At 33.8% G+C, this 19,670-nt stretch overlaps 1 protein-coding gene across 3 annotated transcripts in view; it reads left to right on the top strand.

Moving 5' to 3' along the window:
* Positions 1–19,670, top strand: part of Epha3 (EPH receptor A3) — a 321,384-nt gene that overhangs the window by 90,197 nt on the left and 211,517 nt on the right. For all 3 annotated transcript variants that reach the window (XM_070030435.1, XM_070030434.1, XM_070030436.1), the window contains exon 3: positions 6,891–7,551. In XM_070030435.1, the coding sequence (XP_069886536.1) occupies positions 6,891–7,551 (661 nt within the window). The remainder of the gene's footprint in view (positions 1–6,890; positions 7,552–19,670) is intronic.

Raw genomic sequence — 19,670 nt, 5'->3', positions numbered from 1 at the left:
AGTAGTCTACATAACTGGTAGACATTCTATTCCTTATTATCAGTTATCCTACTTCTTTTTTTCTTTTTCTTTCTTTCTTTTTTTTTTTTTTTTTTGTCAGCCCTGGGGCTTGAGCTCTGAGCCTGAGTGCTGTCCCTCAGCTCTTCGGCTCAAGGCTAGAGCTCTACCACTTGAGCCACAGCACCACTTCCAGTTTTTTGAGTGGTTTATTGGAAATAAGAGTCTCACAGACTTTCTTGCCCAGGCTGTCTTGGAGCCGTGATCCTCATCTCAGCATCCTGAGTAGCTAGGATTACAGGTGTGAGCCACTGGTATCTGGCCAGTTATGCTATTTCTTTGGTTAATGAATATCACTATAACACTTGACACATTGTAGATAATATTATTTGAATATTCTTGAAAGGACATTTAGGTTGTCTAATCCGGACAGCATTTCACATAGAAATATTAAAGAAATCAGCTTATATACCTATATATGCTTTGATCTTTTTACTTTTTCTATTGTGCCTGAAATAAGTTAAAAAAATCTCTAATAAGCTGTGTTACTTTCTGCATGTATATGTATATACATACATTATGCATTTCTAAAAGAAATAGAATAATTGTGGGAAGTATTGAGTGGATATTTGTGGTCAGTTTCTTGAGAATTATGCTTGGATTATTTGCAATATTTTCTCTAAAGCAGTCTTCCTGTCTGTATTGCCAGGTCCCATTGCAGTGCAGTCCATCCTTAGCTGTTCTCATTGTAAGAAATAGAGCTGTCATTTGGTATTGCTCAGATTACCCTAGAATATGAAGATATTCTAATTGCTCAATTTCTATCTCTAGTATCCTATCTTTGAGCTGGACCCCAGTTACTCACATATCTGGTCATACCTATTTTCCCTGTGTAAACTCCCATATTTCCACTTGTTTTAATTCTCACTACCCTACCTTTTCTTCTGCCTTAGTGCCTTTCTAGGGTGTTCCTCTTCCTTCCAGTGACAATCCATCTCCAAACATGTTTTTGCATTGTCTTAGATAAAAAGCATGTGATCTTCATATGACAATAATTTTATCCATTCACAGAATCAATTTTTGAATAGGAAATTGTTGGACTGTTGGCACATGCCTGTGATCCTAAACTAACAAGAAGGCTGAGATGTGAGGATCTGGTCTTAAGTAAAGCAGTGCAGGAAATCTATGAGCCTCAGTGGAGCTGTAGTTCAAGTGGTAGAGCAGTAACCTAGAGCACAAAAACACAGGAATAATTGCCAGGCCTGGAGTTCAAGCCCCAGTACTGGCACCAAAACAAAAACAAAAAACAAAAATAAGTCACAGAACTCTGGTGGCTCACTACTGATTTACTAGCTACTCAGAAGGTAGAGATCTGAGGATCATGGTTTGAAGCTAACTCTCACAGTAAAGTCAGTGAGACTAATCACTAACTGCAAAAAAGCTGGAAATGATTTAAGTGGTAGAGTGCTAGCCTTCAGTAAAAAGCAGAAAGATATGTTGTAACTCCTGTATTCAAGCCCAAGGTCCAACACCAACATACATACACACACACACACATACACATACACACACACACACGCACACAAACACAAACACGCACTTTATATTTTAACTTTTTATTGCCCAGTTTCTAACCTAGGTGTTTTATGTATCATAGAGGCATATATATGTACATATTTGTACACATGTTTTTATATATGTGCATATATATGTACATATACATATATATGCACACATATATGTAGAGGCATATATATGCCTCTATAATACATATATATATATATATATATATATATCACAGAATATCAAACTGGGAAGCTATAATACTGCAGCAAACTATAAAATGAGTAGCGGGCTGGGAAGGTGGCTCAGTGGTAGAGCACTTGCCTTGCATGCTCGAGGCCCTGGGTTTGATTCCTCAGCACCATATAAGCAGAAAAAAAGCCGGAAGTGGAGCTGTGGTTCAAGTGGTAGAGCACTAGCCTTGAGCTGAAGAGCTGAGGGACAGCACCCAGGCCCAGAGTTCAGGCCCCACGACAGAACACCCCCCAAAAAATGAGTAGCATATCTAAAACCAGTTATATTTAATTCATAGTTGTATGAATAGGTTGTTGAAAGTAATCCACTTCATAATCTGTTTAACATTTACATTTTGTATCTGATGCATATTTTGTGTTTACCCCAGTGAAAAATAGGACACTAGGGTTACATTTACTTTGTTTGTTGGAATATCTTAAAATTTGTTGTTGGCAGTAGAAGATGAGATTAGCTAGGTGGGCTTCCATTGAAGACATTACTAGACTTTGGAAAATCTAGAGTGCATCTAAGATGCTGCTGAATGCTTGACATCAGAGCATGCTCCCAAATGGTGCTCAGGAGGTAAAAGCTCAAGTGATCAAATAGTGAATAGAAACCATATTGGTTTCTTAGAATGGCCTACAGAACAAAGAAAAAAGTGGATAGGCATCTAATAAGCAGGATTTTTCAAAGGTTTTCTGGCTATTAATTAGCCAGGATTAAAAATAATTGAAGCTAGAGAATTGGATACAGTACCAGTAGAGATATGGAGCATATGGCAGAACAGAATTAGAGAGCAACATCCTTAATAGAGAAGCCCACTACTGCTGAATTCAAGCTGGAAGGAGATTAACTCAATGTAAAGACCTTAGTGTGGTGGAAGGAGACTGCTACAACACAATACTGTTTCAATGCTCACAGACAAAACTCACAAAGAACAAGAAAACCAATGAAATCCTCATCTGTCTTAATAGTTTATATTCTTCCAACTTTTGTATTTCACTTAAAAAATATTGTGTCCTTATGTGTACATGTATTCATAATGTATAACCCACTTTGAGATGAGAAAACTGAGTAAATAAAGACAAAACAATGTTTGTGGACATATATGTACTTGAAATTCACAATGTCATCCACACTGTAAAAGATTATCCATAGCTGGGTGCTGGTGGCTCACCCCTCTAATCATAGCTACTCAGAAGGCTGAAATCTTAAGATCATGGTTCTAAGCCAGCCTGGGCAGGAACATCCATGAGACCCTTATCTCCAATTAATCACCAGAAAACTGGAAGTGGCACTGTGCCTCAAGTGGTAGAGCACTAGCCTTGAACTGAAGAGCTGAGGGCCAGCACCCAGGCCCCAGAGTTCAAGCCATGACCAAAAAAATTAAAAAAAAAACTTCACATTTCAGATTTTTTTTTTAACCGTACTGGGATTTAAACTAGAACCACTAGAACCCTGTGTTTCTACCACTTGAACCATATGCTAGTCCTGCATCTTCACATTTGTGATGTTCCATCATGATAAATGCTCAAATATTTCTAGGATGAACACTCACGTGAATAAGTGAAAAAAAATATGGGAAAGGAAACATGATGGAGAAAGAATAGCAGGAATTGACTTAATACCATAATAATTAGATGCAAAGTTAATCAAATTAAGGATTTCTCATTGATCACTGAAATATAAAACTAATGTAAGAATATTATCAGCAATATTTCCATTTATTGCTCTCTGCAAGTCTCTAAGAAACTGGTTTTGTTTTAAAGAGAAAATCCTGAAGTACTTTTCCACCTTCTTGATATTTTCCAGTCATATTAGACTATGCATTAAATGTAGCTTTCTCTCCCTGCTTTAAAGACATTATGAGCTTTAGTTTATTTTTTTATTTATACCATTAATAACGAGATATATTATGCACAAACAGCAGTAATATCAATAGCAAAAGAAATAATTAATGTAATTGAAGTCTAATAAGATAATATTTATTAGGTTTAATATCAACTAATTATCTAAAATTATTTCTTTCTCATAAGTATATGTTTGGTTCTAGTCAGAGGGACTCTGCTTCCTAAAAATATATTGACAGAGGCTCTCCTACTTCTCATTCCCTTTGATAAGATCACTGAGATTATGTCACTGGGTATAAATTTTGGTATGGCCTCTCTAGGGAGGAGGGTTGGATACATGGGGTTTTTATAGTTGCAATAATTTGGAACAAGAAAGAAATGGACTCAGCTGTGGTCTCTGTGATCTAATAATAAAAGCTTTGAGTACTCATTACCTTACTCATGTAAACTGTAACCCCTCTGTACAGCATCCTTACAATAAAATAAAGTAAACATATGCTGAATAAAAGCTTTGAGAAAGAAATGGAAACCAGGCTAAATCTCAGACCTATTGATTTTTTAGCAAACTTCAAAAATATTTTGTGATTTTCTTTAAGTAGTTGGTCTGCTGAAGGTAGCGAGACAGCCTTGTTGAGACTTTTTTTTTCAAATTGTTGAAAAAAGGAAGATGAAGATGCTTTCTGCTGCCAAATCCTATTTGTCATCAGTTGTATATATCGCCATTTTCTCATTCCAAGTCTGCTTTAGGACAATTACTGTAACAATATAGTATTTCAAATAATTTATGAGCATTACACATTAGTTCTGAGAGTAGGAAGTAAATCCGAGCAGTCTTCCAATTTATAAGGCATACAATTACAGCAACAGTTTTAGTTAATGGTTTTTTGTTGTTGCTACTATCAAAAAATGCTCTTTTAGGCATTATTCCTACTGTCTCTCGTCTTCAGCAAATGCAAGCTTTAGAAATTTGCTGCTTGCAAGTGGCCAGTGATGACAAGCCACCATCACTTACAGGCAATTTGGTCTTCATTACAAATTAATGAAGTGATAATTGTTCTGTGCAACCTTTTATGTGCAAAGCAAGCTGGTGTTGTTTGCATTGTCTTCCTGCAATTTATACCTCTGTTTTCAAGGACTTGTGAAAGCTTGCCAAAGTTAATTCTACAATGAGAACTCCGTAATTAAAATCATACTTTACATCAAATTATGAATCTCTCCACATTATGGACTCTGTTTGATGTCTAGCAGAATTATGCTGATAGCACAATAAATGTAAAAGAGATTCATCACTTGAAGTACAAGCTAGGCCAAATTGTTCCCTTTTAGGGGGTTGACCTTGGTTACAGCAATCGAGTTAGGACCATTCTTTCTTGATAAGCACCTATTTGTGGTCCTACATCTTAGATGATAAAGGTTAAAGCAAGTCGTATTTTGTACTTGTTTTGTTTCCTAAGTTGGTAGGTAAGTGAAGGGTACTTTAAAGATTTCTAAAGTAAATTTTTCCAATTTGTGAAGTTCATACATTGTTTTTTGTGAATTCAAGCATCCTAAAGCAGATGACTTACTACTCCTCAATGAAACTTAAAAGTCAAATAAGTGTCATGTTCCTTTGCTTATCATTACCAACATTAATTTTCTAAATTAACATTTCATCCAGTTTTGTGATTAGGATTTATGGATTTTCATTCCTCTGAGTCCGATAAATAGTGTCAATATGCTGCTTGTTTAATTAGAATCTATTATAACCTGTTACGGCTACTTAAAGTGATTAGTGAAGAAAAGTTTTGTAACATATTTATATAAGGCCTCTCAAAAATTCATTTATTAGTCTATAAAATTATAATATTCTGTGTTAATCACATTTTTGTAGTATTAAAAATTATTCTTCTGAAAGATTCTCGCATATATTCCCTCCAAGAAAAATCATGTTTCTTTCATTTTCTTTTCCTAAGAGGTCATTTTCTGTCACATAGAAGACATATGAAGTTAAAACTTAGTAAATATATATGAAGCAAAATTGTTAGCATGTATTCTGCAATCTTATCAGGTATTTAGTGAGGGTTATATGATACAAAATTTTCCTAAGAACAACAGGGTCAAGTCAAGTCATGGAGAAGAAAAGAAACAGTGCAGTAGAGTTACACCATTAACAAAGGAGTAAAAGACAGTATTCTACACAGCTCCTGACAACAATAAAATGATTCGCTTTGATATAAGAGTAGGATACACATAAAATGTGTCATCTAATCTGATCTAACAAGACAGCAAGGTAAAAATCAAATCAGAGGCAAAATCAAGCACAGAGAAAATGTAAACATAAGGATGACATTTAGAAACAGCTGGTGTAATTGTTAAAGTTTCGTAAGTCACATAAATAGTATGATTTTAAGAAAAAAGCTTCTCCAAATTTGTTCCAAGGATAAAAATTAGCAGTTCTAAAACATCTTGAAACTTTCAAAGTCTTCTGCAGTAGAAAAAGTATTCATGTAATCTTAATCATTCTAATAACAACAAATTCAAGTATTTTGTAATTTCTTTAATCACATCATGTCTAATACGAATACAAATGAATTGCTTGCTTCATCATATTGTCTGCTTTCTACGCATAACTCTCAAGTTATTACTTTAGAGGAGAAATCGTGTATATTTATATTTTTACTTCAGTTTTCCTCTCATCATTGCCCAATGTGGTTGTAACAGAATGTCTGAGTATCTATGAAAATGTCATGCATGAAGACACATAGTATTGACATCATTTACATTCATTTTTTTACTTTATATTCAAATTTATCATAAAGCTATCCCAAACTGGGAGAAGATTAATAAAGATCAAGTTTCGACGGTGATATTTTTCTCTTTTTAAACAGATACGAAGAAAAAAAAAACAATAAACCCTAACATAGTGTTATTGGAGACAACTCTTGGGGTTTTAATTTAGAATGTTGACCAGGCACAATCAATTGCAAAGTAACTGTTTATCCCTCAGAGCCACGAAATTGCAATGCAATTCAAGCAATGTTTGCCAAAGTTATGCATTTCCTTGTGTCAAATAAATTCATATGCCCTGAAAATAATCAATACTATAAACAAGAATGATACAGACTTGCTTCACGCCATCTTTTCAGATGAGCAATAGTGTTGTTTCTGTTGATTGGTTGTGTAATTCTTGTGATGCCTTTTATATTCTTGTATTTATTATTCTTCATGCTTAACTCATTCATTCTATCCGTTTGTTTGGTCCTTCAGTGGGAGGAGATCAGCGGTGTGGATGAGCACTACACACCTATCAGGACTTACCAGGTTTGCAATGTCATGGATCACAGTCAAAATAATTGGCTGAGGACAAACTGGGTGCCCAGGAACTCAGCTCAGAAGATTTATGTGGAGCTAAAGTTCACTCTGCGGGACTGTAATAGCATCCCACTGGTTTTGGGAACTTGCAAGGAGACTTTCAACTTGTACTACATGGAGTCTGACGATGACCACGGAGTCAAATTCCGAGAGCATCAGTTTACAAAGATCGACACCATCGCAGCTGATGAAAGTTTCACTCAGATGGATCTTGGGGACCGTATTCTTAAACTCAACACTGAGATTAGAGAAGTAGGCCCTGTCAACAAGAAGGGATTTTACCTGGCATTTCAAGATGTTGGTGCTTGTGTTGCCTTGGTATCTGTGAGGGTGTATTTCAAAAAGTGCCCGTTTACAGTGAAGAATCTGGCCATGTTTCCCGACACAGTACCCATGGACTCCCAGTCTCTGGTGGAGGTGAGAGGTTCTTGTGTCAATAATTCTAAGGAGGAAGACCCTCCCCGGATGTACTGTAGTACAGAAGGAGAGTGGCTGGTGCCCATTGGCAAGTGCTCCTGTAATGCTGGATTTGAAGAAAGAGGTTTCATGTGTCAAGGTAAGAGTCTTCTATTTTTTTTAATTTCTTTTCTATTTATTCTGTGTGAGTCAGTGGTAATGTAATAGAAAGAAACAAAAATAACCTGAACACTTGGCAATAAAACTTGACTTTAACAAACATGTGTGTAGATTATATCCATCCCACTAGACAAACACACTTGGAAAACACACTTGTAGCCATACAAGTGTGTTTGATTATGCAGTGCTGGCTTACATCCCACAGAGGTGTCATGTATACTACTGAAAATTTTCTGCTATTTAATGACTTAAGACAGTCTATCTGTAACAACTGAAGGAAAAAGAAATCTGTCCCTTTTTAGGTAGAAGGAAATTATATCTGGGATTTAGCTAATCTAAGATAGAGAATTGGAAAGTGTATTGACTCTATTTGTGGCAATGTATCTTAAAGTAATTTAAGCTTAAATCTCAAAGTAATTTAAGATTAATTGCTATAACATATGATCTCTTCTTCAGTGATATTTGACTGTCTAATAGATGTATACTTACAAAGGTCTAGGACTCGAAGAAATCTCTAACTTGAAAGAAAAGTCAAGGTTTGCTGGGTACTGATGGTTCAGGCTTGTAATCTTAGCTTCTCAGGAAGCTGAGATCTGAGAATTGAGGGTTTTTTCCAGCCCAGATAGGAAAGTTTATGAGCTTCTTATCTCCAATTAACTACCAAAAAGATGGAAATGGAGCTGTTGCTCAACTGGTACAGCACTAGCCTTGATCATGAAACCTCAGGGACAGTGCCCAGGCCTTGAGTTCAAGCCCCAGGACAAGTATACACACACACACACACACACACACACACACACACACACACACACACACACAAATCAAAGATGATGCATTTATTTTGGATATGTACTGATAATATGTCTGATACTTTATGTTTGCTCCATTATTTGGCACAGAAGATTACATTCTCTTGCATTTTAATGTGTATTTATAATTAATATAGCAATAGAGAACTTGAATTCTGTCATCAGATTGAGTTGTCATCAGGTTGAGTTACATTGAAACTCAACCTGTATTTGATGTAAAAATCAATTCAAATGTGTTGTTCATATAATAACATATATGTTAGATGTAGCAAATCAAAATTCTACTCATTCTCAAGGTGAAACTAGGCAAGGCTTTGTTTGAAAACACTGAATTATTATCTGAATTTTAAGTGTTTAAATGTATAGCATAATACAAGTACACAGTTCTTTCACTGATGTTCCTAACTACAGTGGTAGTTACCTTATACAACATATGCATTCCAGAATGTGAGGCTTATAGTTTATTGAATAATTATCTTAAAACCTCAAAATGCATAAGTACCGTTAGAAAGCTGTCTTCTGAGTTTGCACCATAGAGAAGCCTTAACAAAGATCTAAAAGCCATTAGCAGATCAATTTCTGATGTAGCAATGAGATTTTATCAATTATCTTTAATAATCTATATTGATATTGGGACAGTTAAAGCTCAGTAAACTGAATAGCAAAAATATCAACATCCTCATTTCATAGGAAAAAAATACTGATGACAATGCTTTGTATTTAGTGACTATCCATTTTAGAACAACAAATAAAACCAAACATGGATCAAGATATGATATATTCATAAATGGCCTTGTTAAATGGCAACCTCTTTGTACAACAACTTAAAGAAAATAAAAGAAAGAAAAAGAAAAAATAATTAGCTTTCCATAGTGCCAGAAATCTAAACATGAAATTACATTTCTGCTGGTTTACTGTCCACTTTATTTTTGCTTTACCTGAACATAAAATAAAAAAATATTGAAAAGTATTCATTGACCATATATCCACTTATTTAAATATTCATTTATTGATCTTCTAAGATGTGCCAGTTTCTGTGCTGAATATAAAAATGAATGACAAATGTTATCATTGCCAAATTAACTGGGTTTATAAGTAAAAAATGCATGTGTTTGTGATTAATGTTTTAGTCTCCATCTCACAGAGAATAGATTTTTTTAACTTATTTGTTATACATAGCAATTTTAATAGTTGAAACTAAAAGTTGTTATTATTACTGGGAATACTGTATTGATATAGGACAAAATATGTTATAGAAAATTAAAATTTTCTGCAGTAAGATGCTATGCACTTACTATGCTGTTCTTCTTTAGATATTTGTTTGATTGAAGAAATAAGATATAGGGCACATAAGGAAATATCAGCATTTATCTTTCAGTAATTGTTCAGGGGGGAAAGTAAGAGAGTAGGAAAAGAAATACTGGCAGCTAAAAAGTCACCATTAATGACATGCTAAGCAAATCAGAATTAGTAAACTATCAAATAAAAGACAACCACAGGAAGATAAAGTATACTTGTTACAACAAATGGGATGAAGTAAAAAGGTACATAAAATATACAAATGAGCTTAAATTGATAAGGCATAACGGGTATGTTAATAAGGAATGTTAGAAATATTGGAAAGTATTTGCCAGAAGTTCCTAAAATAGGACTTCTATTTAAGTAAGTTCTTTCACATTTAACAAATGTGATGTACTAGGGTCTTGAATAACTTGGTGATGGTCAATGGTGGATTGAGCTGCTTTTATAGGAGATCAAGAAACAAATTTTTAAAGTATTATTTGGAAAATTCAAAATTATAATAGGACTTTTAAACCTAAAGCTTCTATCAGTTTTATTCCATCAGAGATTACTAAGAGTTCACATGGTTATTTACCTGCTGTATCCTTAAATATGTCATTCACTTGGTGTCTGTGAGTAGTATTCTAAGACTATGGGGGGAAACTTTGCATTAATTCCAAGTGTACCTCATAATCACTTTTTCCCTGTTCACTCTTGGCTAATGAGTTATATTATCTCACTCTGGAAAAAAGAAATTAGACTGCTAATGGATTTTTATATAGCCAATTAATTACATTGAGGGAGATGACAAGAGGTTACTATAAATATTACTGCTCATGCAAAATTTGTTTAGACTTTGTATACCAAATATGTAAACAATGTCACCGAAAAATCTGTTGTTCTGTTCATTATCTCTGCATATTTATTGTGGAATGTTATATATTTTTTATTCTTTTACATTAGCAGATGAATAGAAATGTGTGTTTGATGGGATATATAAAAGCAGCTATAACTTTTGATTATCATCAGAATTTTTTGGGGGAGGGTCCAGTCATGGTGCCTGAACTCTGGGCCTGGGCGCTGTCCCTCAGCCTTTCAGCTCAAGGCTGGCGCTCTACCACTTGAGCCACAGTGCCACTTCTGGCTTTTTTTTTTTGCTTATGTGGTGCTGAGGAATCGAACCCAGGGCCTCATTCATGCAAGGCAAGCGCTCTACCACTGAGCCACCTTCCCAGCCCCAGAAATTATATTTTTTTCACTTATGACTTACCATACCAGTTCCTACTTTCTTCATAGTCCTCTGTCCGTTCAGATGCTTTTAAAGGATGAGTTTCAGGGGCAGACTTATTTACAATGTCTTCTTGTTTTTACAAAAATGTTAGAGAAAACTATAAATCTCTAAGGAAGGCTTGTAGCACCTATACAATCTGTATGCAAAGCTACAAGATGTTTACATATTTTAAGGAATTTAGAATAACTTCTTTCCATTTTTTGTGATAAAAGTTCCTTAAGGGTAAAGGCCACTGTTTCCTTTTGGGAAACTTCATGCCTACAACACAGTAGATTCTTATTCAGTAGACTTTCTATTACATACTTAATAAATAATCCATTACTATGAGATTTCTATGTCACTTACACATTTTTTGTGTATAAGTCCTGGAGAGAATCTAGGTTAGGCTGTTCAGAAAGACAAATAATTTTATCTCATTTGAGATGAGCACATTGAATTATTATGTCACCTATAGTTGCAACCAGTATACAATAGATTTATTTCAACTCTCATTAGAGAATTATGAAGGAAAGGAATAACATTAGTTTATGTTGTGTAATAAGTTTTTCTATTTTGTTAATTCATGTAAATTTTCTGTGTTATAAAAACAAATTCAGGGCTGGGAAGGTGGCTCAGTGGTAGAGCGCTTTCCTTGCATGCATGAGGCCCTGGGTTCAATTCCTCAGTACCACATAAACAAAAAAGGACAAAAGTGGTGCTGTGGCTCAAGTGGTAGAAGGCTAACCTTGAGCTGAAGAGCTGAGGGACAGCACCCAGGACTTGAGTTCAGGCCCCATACTGATCAAAACAAAACAAAACAAAACAAAAAACAAAAAAATTCATATAAAACTCACATATATAATACAAAAAGTGATTTAGCAAAATTTTGAAATTTTGAGATCTTTGAAATTCTTGAAGCTAGCAATCATGGCATTGATTCATCTTGAATGATTGCATTACATATAAACATTACATTATTAATAACTCCAATTTTCTTTCCTTGAATTATAAAAAAAGTTTTCCTTGAGTTTAAAATAATACTTCTCCTTTTCCACTTTGCTTTATAAAATGTTAACGTAGTTGTACAAAGGGGTTTCAATTCAGTATGGCAGTTTGTAAGGACATACATCTCAATAAATGTCATCCCTTGCACCAATTCCATCTTTCCCAACCCTACTCTTTGCTTTTAGTAGTTGTACAGCCACGATTTTTCAAATCAGTGAGTTTTTAAATGAAAATATGCCAGTAATATTATTGTAAATAAGTTTTCAAATGTTCAATTAAACAGATGTGTTTTGACAGTTTTGTAGTAGCTATAAAATCTGTGATTTATGCAATCTTTTTTGTTTTCTCATAAATTTATATAAATTGTTGGAACACTGAGTTGGTGTTACACTGAGTTTGCCCTCAAATTTGTTTGGATTTTAATGTTCTAGTTAGCAAAAGCTCTTGTCACTACCAAGTATTTAAGGAATGATGCTTATCAATTTTTTTTTATCGGTCGTGGGGCTTGAACTCTGGGCCTGGGCGCTGTCCCTCAGCTCTTCAGCTCAAGGCAAGCACTCTACCACTTGAGCTACAGCGCCACTTCCGGTTTTCTGGTGGTTTATTGGAGATAGGAGTCTCACGGTCTCTCCTGCTCGGGCTGGCTTTGAACCGCGATCCTCAGATCTCAGCCTCTTAAGTAGCTAGGATTACAGGCGTGAGCCACCAACGCCCGGCTCAATTTTGTTTTTAAACACAAGGATTGTGCTCAAACTCCAGGGATTGCTTCATCCACAAAACAGATGGCTTTCAGAATGGCCAGTGAAGGATTGCCCATTGTATAATATCTAGTACTAGATAAGATGTTTTGGAAGATCATGATTTTAAGTTATCATCTTCATTGAAAAAGGTTACCTTCCTTGTTTTCATCACTTACACATGATATGTTTTCTGGTTCAATAGTTTTAGTTTTTATTTTATTGTAAAGATGCTGTGCAGAGGGGTTACCGTTACATGAGTAAGGTAATGATTACGTATTAGCTTTTCACTTGGACATCTTGACCAAAAGAAAATGTCCATAGTAGATATATTTACTTATGTCTTTATTATTCATATATCGATTCTCCTCCTTCTTTAATATAACCTTTTCATTTCTAAAGATATCTTTTTTCTTTATGTGGTAGAGACAGGGCTTACCTTGCATGCAAAGTTCAGTTCTGATACTATAAAAGACAGACAAGAGAGAGACTTGAAATTTAGGTTCATTTAACTGCCATTCCACTCTCTCATAGTGTTATTTCTTGTTTTTGAAAGCTTTTCACTTTCTTTTTTTATTAATGTTTTTTTCATTGTGAAAACACTTTCTTCTAACCATGAGTCACTCTTGAGTTTTCCCATCTGGTATTTATCCCTTTCTTTTATTTTTAATTTTTTATATCATGTATCTTTTCCAGTGATTTCTGTAAATGGTCTATACATTTATAAATGCATGTTTTTATATTACAGATCAAGAAAGGAATACATTTTAAGAGAATAAAGTTTAAAACAGACAACAAAATGTACGAGTGAAATTTTTTAAATGCTGTGTCCCAAGCACATTAAATCTATATCTTTATTCGCTGCATTTATGTAGTACCATCGATTTAATAAAAAACATAGGATAGATGACATTGCTTTAAGAGAACTATGCAAGAAAAAACAATAAGTAAAAGAAATATCGCTTCATCTATTGTTCCTGATTGGAGAACTTACTGTTTCTATTTGCTTTACTTAAGTAGGTAGGCATGTATAATTTAAAATCACCTAGATAATATCTAAGTGGAGAAATTCTAAGTTATATAAAATATGTGCCCAAAATTCTTTCATGAATGTCACATTTCTGTAGATTCTCAAATTATGCCAATGCACCATCTAAACCATAATAAAAGTAAATATTTTATTTAAATAAAAAAAGAAAGTCAAAGAAAGGGAGGGCATTTCATTTGTGACTTTTTTAGGCATCATAGTTTGTTTTCAGTCTGTATTAAAATCAACAGTATAATTTTAAACCCTAGATTTGCATGTTAAGATACAAAAAGAAATGTGAATTCTTTGATCTGTATATTCTGCAGACCAGATAATTTTGAACATTTAGATACAATTTAATTGCAAACGTATTTAAGAAATACATGACCATGGTTAAATTTAAGAGGTTGAATGGATTCATATCTAGCTATTTAAAAGCCATGTAATTAACTCTTAGAGTAAGTTCAATGAAGCAATGAAGCACAATAAAAACTCAAATTCATAAACACTTCTGTAAATATTAGTTGCATATTTACAAAAATTACAATTAAATAAGGCAGAAATTAAGTAAAATGTGCAGATTTTTTTTGTACCTTATATGGGCTAATTTAAATGATGTATTAAATCACACAAAAATAATGAGATATTTCAGTTACTTTTATTTATTTATTTTCCTCATTTTTATCCCAAACCAGCAGTGATTTTAAAGGTCAAAATTAAATAACAATTTGGGGAGAGCACTTGCTTACCACACAGACAATGCAATGTATTTTCCTAAGATTGAAGTCAGTTCAGATAAAATGGCTGTTGGAAATCTGATTTTATGGAATTGAATTTCTTTCTCCTCCTGCTTCTCCTCTTCTTCCTTACACTAAATTCTTTAAGGTTTCAAATATCTTGTTCAAAGATACAAACAACAGTGTCTATAATATTAGTGTGACAAAAATATGGTCTTTGGGAAACATAAGTTACAGTAAATTTCTTGGGAGACTATTGAAGTATATGCACATTGTTCTCTATGAGAATCTAAAATGTGGAAAATCATTTCAGTTAAATAAGTTATTTAAAATAACTTAAAATAAGTTATTTCCATTATTGCCTTGTCAGTTTTATTTCTAATGGAGATTAGAACTTTGTTTTGCTGGACACACTAAACACCAAGTAAATACAAATTCACTTATAAAGTGATTAGAATTTTCCATGACAACAATGTCCACTGAAAATTGGAATGTTGGCTTTGAGGACGATATAAATTATACCTCTTTGGGTATCTTAATGAATGGCAGTCAGTCAGATAGCTCAAGTACCTGCCATGGTAACTTAACATCAAACTTAGTTAAATGCTGGAGAATATCTTGAAATTTCATTTATTTAACGTAAGCTACATTATATGAAATGTCTTTGTTTCTAATTTGCTTCCTGCCATTTTGTTAAACAATTTTTCTTATGATTTTGGCAACGAACATATGTCTTTGATTTATCAGACTTATACTTCTTTCTTCTAACTATTCAAATACTCAAATATTGTCAAAATTTAAGTATATAAGAAATGTAAGCAGTTTTTCAAAACTCATTTAACAATTCAACAGGGAGATTAACAATGTTTCTTCAACTTTTCCAACATATTTGTCTTTTATTTCTGTCCTTCATAAAGAGACTAAAACAGGTAAAATAAATGGAGAATAAGGTATTTTCTTTTTCCTCTTGGGATATGTAGATTCTGAGATGTGAATAGTTTCACTAAGATTGCTTGTGTCATCAGTTACACTGAGTGCTTTCCACCTTCCTTTCCTGTGATTTCTCCCCTAGTTCAGTCTCTGTTTATAGTTTTGACATTCCCTTATTAGTTCCAGAGTAGAACTTATAACAGATAATAAGAGCTTGCATTACAACTCTGACAGCTGGCACTGAACTTTAATAGGGAACAATTGTAAAGAGAAGTATGAGTTTTGATATTATTTGATGAAAGTATTCTTCAAGTAAGAGCCATTTGGAAAGAATCATATGACAAGTAAAGCTGAATACATGTTCTTCTGTTGTTTCTTCTCATCTTCCAGGATGTGGACAAAACATCCTGTTGGCAGATAACTCTATAATCACTTATGGATGGCTCTCTTTATAACAGAGTCTATGACAAAATAAAAAAGACAGAAACTATCCACATCACTGTTATTATTCATCTAACTCTATGAAATGTGTAATTGTCAGTTGTCCTTTAGAAATACCGTTACATTTTGAATGTCCAGTCAGATTGTTTCTCTGAGAGGAGAATCAAAGATCCCCAAGGCAAATCACTGCTACATCACCCATAACCTCCATAGAAAGATTATTTTATTACAGACTATTACGAGAAAAAAACAAAATACCAGTAACTGAAGAATAAGAATAGCTTTAACTATTGACAGATCTTGAGTGCAAAATATTGTTGAATGGTATGTACACTGATCAGTTGCAATGCCATAAAAAGTTAAAAGCAAATGCTGTGATTGAAAACAGTTGTGTGTTTTTGATATGAAGACTTATTTTCAGCAAAGAAAGACATGTTCAGATATGAGGGAATATAATTCTGGAATTAATGTGTAAGCAATGTGTAAAGTTTTGAGAAACCCAGAATCAAATTTTAATATAGATAGTGATTTGAAAGGAACATTTTCCTCCTCTGGGATTTACGAAAAAGAGAGTCTGTATCTACAATATTTAGATCTATTTACTACTTACCTTAAGCTACTTTACTGAAGATAGAATAGTTTAATCTATCAATCATGATATGTGAACGTGTTGTAGCATGTCAAATTGGTGAATTGTAATGGGTTATTGTGAGGAACTGGAAGAAGCTGCTCTTGAGCAGCTTGAATGCTAAAGGGGCTAATAACTTAATTCACTCTATGGGGATCAATCATACTGCTTAATAATATAAAATGGTGTCCTTGGTGCTGGTGGCTCAAGCCTATAATCCTAGATACTCAGTAGGCTGAGGTCTAAGGATTGTGGTTCAAACTAGCCCTAGCAGAAAAGTCTATATGACTCTTGTCTCCAATTAACCAGCAAAAAGCTGAAGAGAGACACGTGACTTAAACAAAATAACCAACCAAACAAAAAACAATACAAACAAATAAACAGGAGTGTAAGGTCCTGAATTCAAACCCCAGTACTGCCACAAAAGAAAAAAAAGGAAAAAAAAGGAAAAAGTGTGCCAAGCATACAAGAAGAAGGTTGTTTAGAGAATCAGGAAGATGTGCTACTAAGCTAAGAAAAGTTTCAATTTTTAGAGTTCAACATTCATATACTCAATTCTCTTCAAGTAAAAAGGTATGAGTGAGTCCTATGCTGTGTATCTACTAGAAAAGTATCATTGAGCAAAACAAAAATCTCAAAAAATTCTTGATAGCAAAGGACTCTTAAGAGTTTAGGAGAAATATCCTGAAACAAAATATGGATACATATGCTTTTAGTGAATCAAGCAAGGATTTGTTGTTCTATACTAATGTTATCAAATCAAGTGATTTTTGTCTCAAAGGGATATTGAGGAATATCTTATGGCAGCTCAGATAATCGCCTTTGGAGGAGGAGGTGGCTACTAATATTTGATGTTCAGGAGGCAGAGATGCTGCTACATTAGTGAAGATGATAGAATCCAACACAAAGAATTGTCCAGGCAAACTTATAAATAGAGTCAAGGTGGAAACACTTCTATTTTCACCTAGTCTAATACATTTACATTTTCAAAAATGGTAATTCAGGGCAAGCAATCAAATTACATATAAACAGAGCCTAAATAAAACCAAGGCTCGTGTATTATGAGGACACCAAGTTTTGTTCGTTCTAGATTTTCTTAGAAATTTATATGACTTCTGAAGTGCTATGAACAATTGAAGGTGATATCTAATAAAAAAATGAAGAATGATATCTAAACCAAAAATTAAAAATCTTTTATCTAGGAAAAATAATAAAAATTCAAGAATGGCCACATGTCAATGGATGTTTGAAAACACTGGCAAAAAAATTTATTGGCAAAGACCTACAGAAAACATTTATGAACCCTGATTATTTTAGTAGTTGAAGTTTTGAAAATGTGAAATAAGAAAAGAGATACAAAGAGAAAGCATTTGGAGATAGAGGATTTTCCTTACTCAAAAAGTTTAGATAGCAATTGTAAAGTTACTTTCTAGTTGGGATATTCTGATGGGCTTACATGAAAATCAAATCTGATATTTAATTTCATTTTTACTATGATATGAGAGGTTTGCTTTTTTTCTTTTCCAGAACTGAAAGCCAAACTCAGGGCTTTGCACTTGCCAGGGATGTGTTCTTCACTGAGATAAATCCCCCACCCCCTGATATGATAATAATACAAACATGGTAGGCATATGGCAGTGCATCATGGGATTTGTTCAGAGTTTCCATATTCTAGTTTAGAAGTAGCCCATTGGAAATTAGAAGAACAATATTTCCCTATTAGCTGTTTCTTTTTTTTTAAGTAACCATTTTATTCCTTTGGCATGAAACTATGCCGAACATTTCATTTGCTTCCCCCAGGTACAGAGTATCATGCCTCCACATCACAGAAGTGAAATGTAGAGGTTAGAAGAAATTAAACCATTGTGGAAAGTTGTAGTTGATAAATGAAGAAACTAGAAATTAAAATGCTAACCATCCTATAGTCTCTACCCCATGCCAGTAGAAGTTAGCACACTGATACCTTGTTGCCTGTTTAGAAGTATTCTGTAAAGGTCAGAGCTGTAGTAATGCCAGGATGCTTCTAGAATGAGTCTCAACACTCTTCATCATATCCTTTGACACCTTTAATGGAGGTTTATCAATGGCTCCCATGCCAAGAGTGGTTGTGTGCCTTGGACAACTGGCTTGTTTGTAATTCTGAGTGCCTTGATTAATTGAACTGTCATGGTATCAGCATTTTTCTTTTAAAAATAGCATAGAATTAATGTCTTTGTACATGAGACAGGCATATGTAGACACACCCTTAGAATATGTCCTATTAAGACACGGAAATTTTTATACTTTTATTTATTTGGTCATTTTGCTCTACTTTTCACTTTTAAAATATAATTTATAATAATTTATTCCATCTTGAATTATGAGAATCTTGTCTGAAATATGAAGTCATAAATATATTTCAATTCCCAGTTATAAGTTGCCTAATAGGCATCTAATGATTAATATAATGTACCATTTGTTCCAACAAAATCTTTTAACATAATTATTAGCTGTGTTTTATAAGAGCAAGTCTAAAGGGATTTATTCATTTTTCATGTCCACAGTATCAACAGAAATTCAGGTCTGTGGCTAAAAAATGATAAATTTAGTAATTAAGTAATAATAATAAGCTAATATGGTTTTTCAAGTCACCATAGTATGAAAATTTGCAACATATTAATGTTGGTTATTGAAGGAAGCCAAAACTTCAAATTCATTAACATTTTACCTCTTCCTCACTAAAAAATTAGGCAAGACTACAACACAAAAAGATTTTCACAGGGTATCTCTGGCCTTTAGTTTGGGGCATGTGGAATAGAGTAACGCCTCTAATTACCTCTGCTTCTATTTCCATTGCCCCTGCTGTTGCCAAGGACATGATTGATAGATGATGGTGAGTGGAGAACCAGGGCTCAGAAAGACACTCATTCTGCCCAATGTGTATGCCTGCACAATATGCCTCATTATGAGCTTGACAGATTCCAAGTGGCAGATTGGGAATGAGTTTTGGAGATGCTGACATATCTGTTCCACTCACTGGTTAAAAAAGCTCATAAGTGCTACTATATAAGAGTATACACATGCATAAAGATATAGATGAATATATATAAATGTTTGTGTATATATACAGATGTAAAACATACATCTACTATATATAGTATGGCTGTATATGTACATCTGTGACATATTATATTTATATGTACCCATATGCAATTATAGAGTTAGCACTATGTACTTAGTATATATACATATTTA

Source organism: Dipodomys merriami, unplaced genomic scaffold (assembly GCF_024711535.1).
Source record: "Dipodomys merriami isolate MVZ:Mamm:240054 unplaced genomic scaffold, mDipMer1.0.p SCAF_2, whole genome shotgun sequence".
NCBI lineage: Eukaryota > Metazoa > Chordata > Mammalia > Rodentia > Heteromyidae > Dipodomys > Dipodomys merriami.
Note: the sequence above shows the minus strand (reverse complement) of the source record. Positions and strands in the feature narration are given on the sequence as shown.